Genomic DNA, 9,824 nt, shown 5'->3' with positions numbered 1-9,824 from the left:
TCCTATTGCAGGGGGTCCATGAACAAGTCCACCTTGGCCTTTATCTACAGCAGGGATATTTTCTTCATCTGCAGTATCTGCACTATCATTAGCAACAGTGTATAAGCTATGGGTGGTCACCTTTTTATGCTGGGCGACATGTGGCCAATATGTATTCTTCCTTTTTTTTCCACCCATACTCGTATTTGTAGCGTTGCCGTATTGAGATTTGGTAAAGCAGTTATGCTACAGTGTCACCAGATAAAGATGCTCAATGAGACTTGAAAGAAAAGTTATTCTATAATCCTCAGAGATGCAAAGTAATCTGAAAACTGCTGTTGAATTTTAAGCTGCACCCTTTTGACCCTATTTCATTCCTTTGTGGCGTTTCTGGTATATAGTGATTTTTTTTTTGTTCTTCATGAAACATTAACTACATGCTATAAAGCAACTTGTTTCACTCCTGTGTGGATTCTCTCGTGTGTCTTAAGGTTTCCTTTCTCACGGAAGCTTTTACCACATTCAGTACATGTAAATGGTTTCACTTCTGTGTGGATTCTCTCATGTTTCGTGACCGTTCCCTTCTCAGTGAAACTTTTACCACATACTGGACATGTAAATGGTTTCACGCCTGTATGGATTCTCTGGTGTTTGGCGAGATTTGACTGCCGATTGAAGCATTTTCCACATTCAGCACATGTAAATGGTTTCACTCCCGTGTGGATTCTCTCGTGTACCATGAGTGTTCCCTTGTCACTGAAGCTTTTGCCACATTCAGTACATTTAAACGGTTTCACACCTGTATGTATTCTCTCATGTATTTTGAGATTTCCCTTGGTAAGGAAACGTTTATCACACTCAATACACATAAATAGTTTCACTCCTGTATGGATTCTCTGGTGTTTGGTGAGGTTTGTCTGCTGATTGAAGCATTTGCCACATTCAGTACATTTAAATGGTTTCTCTCCTATGTGGATTCTCTCATGCATCTTCAGATTGCTCTTGCTATGGAACGTTTTACCACAATCCATACACATAAATGGTTTCACTCCACTGTGGAATCTCTCATGCATTGTGAGATTGCTCTTCCTATGGAAACTTTTACCACACTCCATACACATAAATGGTTTCACTTCTGTGTGAATTCTCTTGTGTTCTGTGAGAGTTCTCTTCTCATTGAAGCTTTTACCACATTCAGTACATATATATGGTTTCACTCCAGTGTGGCTTCTCTCGTGTATCGTGAGTTTGCCCATGTCATGGAAGCATTTACCACATTCAGAACAGTTAAATGGTTTCACACCAATATGGATTCTCTTGTGCATCTTGAGATTGCGATTACTATGGAAAATTCTACCACAATCCATACAGATAAATGGTTTCACTCCAGTGTGGATTCTCTCGTGCAACGTGAGCGTTCCCTTATCACTGAAGCTTTTACCACATTCAGTACACATAACTGGTTTCATTCCTGTGTGGACTCTCTGGTGTTGCTTCCAGTGAGGTATCTCTGTATCACTGTTTCTGCGATCATCTTCTAGATTAAAAAAAAAAAAAAAAAAGTAAACACTGGGAATTATTGTAGAACAGTTTAGCCACTTCAGTAATACAATACACTTTTGTAAATTTGTCACCCCTTCTCTGCTGGGAATACAGCTTTTCCAAGCTGATAACTGCAAAAGATGAAGAAAGAATATGTACAGGGGCATTTTCAATATGACGTCTAAGTCCGACTTTGGACGCTTTACAAAAAACGTCCAAAATCTGAATAGGAAAAAAAGGTCATTTTCAAAAAAAGAAAAATGTCTATCTTTTGTTTTTGAAAATAGAAAGTGTTGCGATTTGGACGTTTTGTTTTTTGGTCCATTAAAAAAAAAAAAAAAAAACGTCCAAGTTCAATACAAACAAAATCAAGCCATTTGGATGTAGGAGGAGCCAGCATTTTTAGTAGACTGGTCCTTCTGACATCCCAGGAAAGCAATACGGCACCCTAGGGGGCACTGCAGTGGACTTCATAAAATGCTCCCAGGTATAGATCTGACCTTTGCTTCCTTACTTTGTCTGCTGAGCCCTGTAGGGGTATTTCCCTGATCTCACCTTGCTGGTCTTGGCCTGTACCATCCTAATACATCAAGATGGAGTCTGCAACCTATGACCAGTACATCAGTGTGTCAGCAACTTCAGCTTTCTGCTTGTGGAAAATCACTGGCAGTCATGTAACATCCAAGGACATGCTGTGGGGCAACCAACCCCACCCCCCTCCCTCATCTCCCTGAGAAGCTGAAAAGGGAGTGAGACATGACTCCAAAAAGCCTGTTCTGAGACTGAAATGCATACCAAAAAGTAACAGTTTCAAGGTCACGAACAATAGCCGTTTCTTGCTCAGGGAATGAGCTGGACAAGATCAGGATTGGTTCCCTCTGGTCACCTGAGAAAAAGGGACTGAGAAAGCGGGAACAAGAAGAAGTTAGTTAGTTGGGCATCCATCGAAGAAGTTGGAGCTGGCAAGAAGACGAGAGAGACCTGATGAGATCCACAACCTTGTGACCTGCCTATCTGGAGAAAGTACCAATTGGTTCAGCTGTATCTGCCTGGAATGACCGTGACCCTGCTTGCTGCAGAGACCCTGCACTATTTCTGAGACCAGACTCGCTGGGAAAGACAGCGCGAGTCTGAGAAGGAATCTACTCTTATCTCATCCTGACTGCTGGGGAGACAGCTTGGTGAGACCCAGAGATTTATTTCCTATATTCAGGGATTAGTGATTGGTGGTTGTCTCAGCCAAGATAGGTTACCTCGTGACTCGTGGTAGGAAGATTGCTGCTAATAACTGTATTTACCTCAGAAACATAGTTTCAGTATTACAAATCAGGTTGTGTAATTTACCTAGTAACCCAGTAAGAATCAGAGTGTATAGTTAGTGAAAATATATTTTGTAGTTCTCTTATCAGCAGTTCTATATTTTTGTATATTGCTAAGCCTTGCAATAGAGTGATTCTATATTTGTACATCTTCATTATCTATATAATAAATGTAATATATATACCAGCTGGTTTTAGTTTCGTTTCTCTCTTTCGGAAGCATTGGCTTGGTGCCAATCCAGGTTCTATTCATCCCTAGACAGAGATCAGAGTATTTTGCTTGCAAATAATTCTGTAATTGGAAACTGGGCATAAATGAGACTGGTGGGAGGTGTTTTCCTATAAGTATAATTTATGACTACCTACAGCCCCCTCAAAACCCAACTGTACACCACTACCATAGCCCACATGGGTGAAGGGGGCACCTATATGTGGGTACAGTGGGTTTCTGGTGAGTTTTGGAGGGCTCACAGTTTCCTCCACAAGTGTAACAGGTAGGGGGAGGTAGAAGCCTGGGTCCACCTGTCTGCAGTGCACTGCACCCACCACTAGACTACTCCAGGGACCTGCAGTGGAGGAGTGGCCTAGTGGTTAGGGCGGTGGATTTTGGTCCTGAGGAACTGAGTTCGATTCCCAGCACAGGCAGCTCCTTGTGACTCTGGGTAAGTCACTTAACCCTCCATTGCCTCATGTAAGCCGCATTGAGCCTGCCATGAGTGGGAAAGTGCAGGGTACAAATGTAACAAAAACAAAAAAAAAGTCTGTCAGAAGTGCGTCCAAATCTCAAGGGGGCATGTCAGAAGTGTGTTCAGGCCAGGACTTGAGCGTCCCTAGGACTTAGATGTTTTTCAGTCATAATGGAACAAAACAAAAACGTCCAGGACTAAAACTTACTTTTCAGCTAAACCTGTTTTTATAACAAATAAGGCACAAAAAGGTGCCCTAAATATCCAGATGACCACTGGAGGGAATCAGGGATGACCTCCCCTTATTCCGCCATTAGTCATTAACCTCTTCCCACCCCCAAAAAATGTGATGAAAAACATTACTTGCCAGTCTCTATGCCAGCCTCAGATGTTATACTCAGGTCCTTAGAACAGCATGTCTCTGGAGTAGTCTAGCGGTGAGTGCAGTGCACTGCAGACAAATGGACCCAGCCTCGTACCTCCCCCTACCTGTTACACTTGTGGAGGAAACTGTGAGTACTCCAAAACCCACTAGAAAACCACTGTACCCACATATAGGTGCCCCCTTAATCTGTAAGGGCTGTGGTAGTGGTGTATAGTTGGGGGTAGTGGGTTTTGGGGGGCTTGGCAGACAAGGTAAGAGAGCAATGGTGAAATGTGTACCTGGGAGCATTTTATGAAGTCCACTGCGGTGCCCCCTAGGGTGCCGTAATGCTGTCCTGGGATGTCAGGGGGACCAGTCTACTAAAAATGCAGGCTCCTCCTACATCCCAATGGCTTGATTCTGTGTGGGGTTTTTTCGAAAATGGACCAAAAAACAAAACGTCCAAATCATAAAACCTTGTATTTTCAAAAACAAAAGATAAGACGTTTTTCTTTTTTGAAAATGACCTTCTTTTCTATTCAGAGTTTGGACGTTTTTTTGCAAAACATCTAAAGTCAGACCAGGGGCGTAGCTACGGGTGGGCCTGGATGGGCCCAGGCCCACCCAGTTTCGTCTCAGGCCCATCCTCACCTTCTCCCACCCCCGCCGTAGAGCTGCCTCCTCTCCTGCACTTCGCGGTGTCTGTCTCCCACCCTCACGGCAGCGCTTTCAATTTGCTATCAGCGCTGCCTGCCTGACAGCTGACAGACGCGACGCGATGTCCTCCTGCTCCGGGGCCTTCCCTCTGCCGCATTGATTCAACTTCCTGTTTACGCAGGGTGGATTGCATGTGGCAGAGGGAAGGTCCCGGAGCAGGACGTCGTCGCGCCGCGTCTGTCAGCTGTCAGGCAGGCAGCGCCGATAGAGCGCTGCCGCGGCAGTGGGAGACGGAGACCATGAAGTGCAGGAGACGAGTCAGCGCCACGGTGGGAGAAGGTGAGTGGAGGCAACGTCGATAACTTTAAAGGTGCTGTGCGCTGCGTGCGTGTGTGTGTGTGGGGGGGGGGGGGTTGGGGTTGTAGTGCCCACCCATCCAACCCGCTGGCCCACCCAAAAATTGTCTTCTGGCTATGCCACTGAGTCAGACTTAGACGTCATATCGAAAATGCCCCTCCTTGTCTCCAGCACGACTCCAGTCTCTTGTTTTTCTCGGCGCTTTACTGGCCATCTTTAAGCAGATTGCAGCTGGAGGGTAAAAAATATCATGTCAATATTACTTAAAATATGCCAGTGTTACTTAGAAGCGATGGAAGATCGCTGGTGGAGAGAAATAGCCCAAAAGGACAGGAGCGTTCTTCACACGCACCTGCTCTTCAGTTCGGCATCACATGACCTCCTTACTTTGTTCAATTAAAAATTAAATATTGGGTTACTTCCCCTTTTCCCCGCTCCCACCTCAAAATGCCCACATTTGGTTATCTATGTTAAGTAGAGGAGTGTGGTAGCCGTGTTCGTCCACTCTTAAGGTTATCAATAGAAATCAAACAAAATAAAACATGGAAAAAGAAAATAAGATGATACCTTTTTTATTGGACATAACTTAATACATTTCTTGATTAGCTTTCGAAGGTTGCCCTTCTTCCTCAGATCGGAAATAAGCAAATGTGCTAGCTGACAGTGTATATAAGTGAAAACATTCAAGCATTACTATGACAGTAAAATAAATACCATTGGAGATTCTACATGGAATGTTGCTACTATTGGAGATTCTACATGGAATGTTGCTATTCCACTAGCAACATTCCATGTAGAAGCCTGCGCGGCCACATTGGTGATCTGCAAGGGCCGACTTCTACATGGAATGTTGCTACTATTGGAGATTCTACATGGAATGTTGCTACTATTGGAGATTCTACATGGAATGTTGCTATTCCACTAGCAACATTCCATGTAGAAGGCTGCGCGGCCACATTGGTGATCTGCAAGGGCCGACTTCTACATGGAATGTTGCTACTATTGGAGATTCTACATGGAATGTTGCTATTCCACTAGCAACATTCCATGTAGAAGGCTGCGCAGGCTTCTGTTTCTGTGAGTCTGACGTCCTGCACGTACGTGCAGGACGTCAGACTCACAGAAGCAGAAGCCTGCGCGGCCACATTGGTGATCTGCAAGGGCCGACTTCTACATGGAATGTTGCTACTATTGGAGATTCTACATGGAATGTTGCTACTATTGGAGATTCTACATGGAATGTTGCTATTCCACTAGCAACATTCCATGTAGAAGGCTGCGCAGGCTTCTGTTTCTGTGAGTCTGACGTCCTGCACGTACGTGCAGGACGTCAGACTCACAGAAGCAGAAGCCTGCGCGGCCACGTTGGTGATCCGCAAGGGCCGACTTCTACATGGAATGTTGCTAGTGGAATAGCAACATTCCATGTAGAATCTATAGAAATCAAACAAAATAAAACATGGAAAAGAAAATAAGATGATACCTTTTTTATTGGACATAACTTAATACATTTCTTGATTAGCTTTCGAAGGTCGCCCTTCTTCCTCAGATCGGAAATAAGCAAATGTGCTAGCTGACAGTGTATATAAGTGAAAACATTCAAGCATTACTATGACAGTCTGACAGGGTGGGAGGATGGGGGTGGGTAGGAGGTATGCATGGGGACATCAAAGCATATCATTGATATTCTAACAGGATGGGTGTGGATAGGTGAGGGGTGGGGTTTATGTTTTATTTTGTTTGTTATCTATGTTGAAATGCTGCTTCAAGTTATCTTTTGCGTAGGTGCGGAAAAACCTCACCCATGCTGTTTAATTTGTTTATGAGCTCTCTGGGAACAATTTTGCTGCCCATAAGAACATAAGTGTTGCCACACTGGCACAGACTGAAGGTCATCAATCCCAGTATCCTGTTTCCAACAGTGGCAGGGTTCAGAGGCTGTGATCATACTTGGAGGTTCTGAACTTGAAGAGGTGCAGGAAAATGTCACAAAATGCTTTTGTTAAATAAGCCCCTGTATCTGCTAAGAATGGAGATAACACAATCCTTACCTAGTGAGATCAGGGTCTCATAATTCTCCTTCATCACCTCCCTGTAAAGCTCCTTCTGCCCGTCATCCAAATACTCCCACTGCTCCTGGGAGAAATGGACAGTGATATCTTCAAACGTCACTGGCTCCTGAAACATAAACCAGAAGCAAACTCAGTGGCAAATGGAGGAGCTCAGAATACATTAGAGTTCAGATTACTTTATTCTGCTAACATTATACCATAGGAAAGAGGACTCCAGAACCCCTCTTTCCCCAAAATTCTAGAGATGAAGGGGGGCAAGACAGGAAGGAGATATCCACTATATAATCCAGGCAGTAAAGCTGTGTTTACCTGAATCCAGCTCAGAAGGGCCGGATCCACCCTGATCCTGCACTTATTCCCACCCAAAAAATCTGGATCCAGTATGGATTCCAAACAGAATGGCTGAATGCACCCCAGATCCAGAACTCATTCCCAACAGAAGGGCTGGATCCACCCGGATCCAAACATTCATTCCCACCAGAAGGGCAGCAAGTACCTGTATCCAGCAACCAATCCCTCAGAAGGGCTGGATCCACCCAAATCCAGCAGCCATTCACCCCAGGAGGGCTGCATCCACCGGGATCCTGCACCCAATCCCACCAAAAGTGCTGGATCCATCCCAAAACGGTCCTCCATCTCTCTCCTTCCACGCCTTGTCAGCGTCTCTCCTGCCTTCCCCTTCCCCCCTCACTGATCTTCAGGATGTCTCTCCTTCCTTCCCTGTCCCCTTGATGTCCAGCATGCTTCTCCTTCTTGACCAGCCTCCTTGATCTCCAGAATTTCTCTTCCCTTTCAAACATTATCCACAGCAGATTTCTTTTTCTTCTGCCCCCTACCCCATGTTATCCAACATGTCTGTCTTCCTACCTTCCAGAAAATAATGCCAGTATCCAGCTTACTCCCTTCCTCTCGCTCTCTTCACTTCCCCACTCCCCCCTGCAGCAGTTTCCCCTTTTTTTCCTTTCCTGTAGCCACCTATTAGAGGTCTCATTTCCCAGTTGCAACAAAGTCAGTTCTAAATAGATAAGGGAGGTGCACTGTGAACTCCGGTGCCAAAATGCCTGGCATTGTCTGATGGGTCCTGCTTCCTCTCATGGGCAGTTCACTTCCTGTAATGGCAGAACCCAGCAGAGAAAGACAGAGCACATCAGTGCTGGGAGTCACTGTGAACTGAAAGTAGCAGTGGATGTCAAAATCGAACAGCTCCGCTTTTAAGGTGGCACTTGGATTCAAGGGATCCTCCGGATCTCCCAAATCCTCTATCTTTTACCTTTTTCCCCATTTAAACTTTCATTTACAGTTATGGAAAGATAAAACTCAGACATTAATGTAGTGTGATCTAAAATTCAAATATGAAGCTAAGGAAAGAGCAATGAGAAGGGGGAAGAGGGAGAAGGGCTGGGGAAGAAACATTAATGTAAAGAGATCAGAGGAAGAAGAAACAGAGGTTTATAAAGCCAGAGGAGAAGCAGGAAGAAGAGCCTGAGGGGCTGCAGGGACTAAAGAGCAGAACTTTCTTTTCTGGAGCCCCAGGAACGGATTGAGCAGTGCCAGGCTCATTTCTTCTTCTGCTTGTGTATCAGAGGCTGCCTGGCATTGCCTGGCACTGCATCCCCTGCCAGTCTCCTACCTGCTGAGCACAAAGCCCTGCAGCCATTCTCCTGCCCTTCTCCACTGCACCATTTCCGGCTCAGGAGCAGCAGCCCTGTGAAGGGAGGGGAACCAGGAAGAAGAACTTTCTTTCTCGTCTGCTTGCTCCATGCACCATGTGTGTATCAGAGGTTGCATGACATTGCCTGGCACTGTATCCCCTGCTGCCCACCTCCTGCCAGTCTCCTACCTGCTGAGCACAAAGCCCTGCAGCCATTCTCCTGCCCTTCTCCACAGCACCATTTCCAGCCCCGGCTCAGGAGCAGCAGCCCTGTGAAGGGAGGGGAACCAGGAAGAAGAACTTTCCATGCACCATGTGTGTATCAGAGGTTGCATGACATTGCCTGGCACTGCATCCCCTGCTGCCCACCTCCTGCCAGTCTCCTACCTGCTGAGCACAAAGCCCTGCAGCCATTCTCCTGCCCTTCTCCATAGCAGGATTTGCAGCCCTGGCTCCCTCTTTGCTGGCTCAGTGCAGGCGCTGCTCAGTTTCTCTCTTGCTTCAGACAAAGAGAAGGAAAGTATTTCTGTGTAGGTAAGAGGAAGGATGGTAAGGAGAAGTCTGGGGCCAGATCAGAGAGAAGAGAAGCCGGATGAAGGGCGATCGGGGAGGGCCACTTCTGTCTGCTGCCATCTACTGTATCCTCCGGGCATTTATACCAGAGTTGCTGACATAGAAGACTGCAATGCAAGAAGTACAAGTCAGACTCCCTAAAGCTCGAGATCAAACAGAGAATGAAGGGAGGTGCTAGGCCAAAAGAGAAAGTGTAAACAAATTAAGGACACCGCATATTTTAAAGTCCATTGGATAAAACCTTTCACCCCAGCAGGGCTCCCTTTGCAATCTACCTCAAAAATACAGCAGACATAAGACATTCACCAGGCAGATACCCTTCAACCCATAGTGACAACATCGGTTCCATCTTTAGTCCAAGAAACCCCTCACAGCGGTTTGTTTTAACTCCTGTCAAGGTTCATCCAAGTCAATTTTCTGCTCCTCCACAACACAAATACTCTCAGGAAGTCAGACAGTATTCCCCCGGACCCACTTCATTCCATGCCGCAGTTTCCCTCAACCTACAACTTCTGTGACTCCCCGCATGAAAAGTATCAAGTTTTCCCTAATTTCAAAGATCAGGCCCTCTATGCATAGCACCCCCCCACCGCGTACATGCACACATATGGCAGGCCACATAAC

General features: G+C 45.8%; 1 protein-coding gene across 2 annotated transcripts; it reads right to left on the bottom strand.

The window, feature by feature from the left end:
• Positions 1-397: 397 nt before the first annotated feature.
• Positions 398-9,174, bottom strand: LOC115464348 (oocyte zinc finger protein XlCOF6-like). Of its 2 annotated transcripts, XM_030194740.1 has the most exons (3): positions 9,015-9,174; positions 6,956-7,082; positions 398-1,516 (listed from the first exon to the last, which is right to left on the bottom strand). In XM_030194740.1, the coding sequence occupies exons 1-3, from the start codon at positions 9,057-9,059 to the stop codon at positions 420-422; spliced, it is 1,269 nt and encodes a 422-aa protein (XP_030050600.1). In that variant the 5' UTR covers positions 9,060-9,174; the 3' UTR covers positions 398-419. The 2 variants fall into 2 exon arrangements, with proteins under 2 accessions (XP_030050600.1, XP_030050604.1); XM_030194744.1 differs by lacking the exons at positions 6,956-7,082; positions 9,015-9,174 and adding an exon at positions 2,317-2,463.
• Positions 9,175-9,824: the final 650 nt, after the last annotated feature.

The sequence above is a fragment of the Microcaecilia unicolor genome, chromosome 1 (genome assembly GCF_901765095.1).
Source record: "Microcaecilia unicolor chromosome 1, aMicUni1.1, whole genome shotgun sequence".
Lineage (NCBI taxonomy): Eukaryota > Metazoa > Chordata > Amphibia > Gymnophiona > Siphonopidae > Microcaecilia > Microcaecilia unicolor.
The sequence above is the reverse complement of the archived record's forward strand: the minus strand, read 5'-3'. Positions and strand labels throughout refer to the sequence as shown.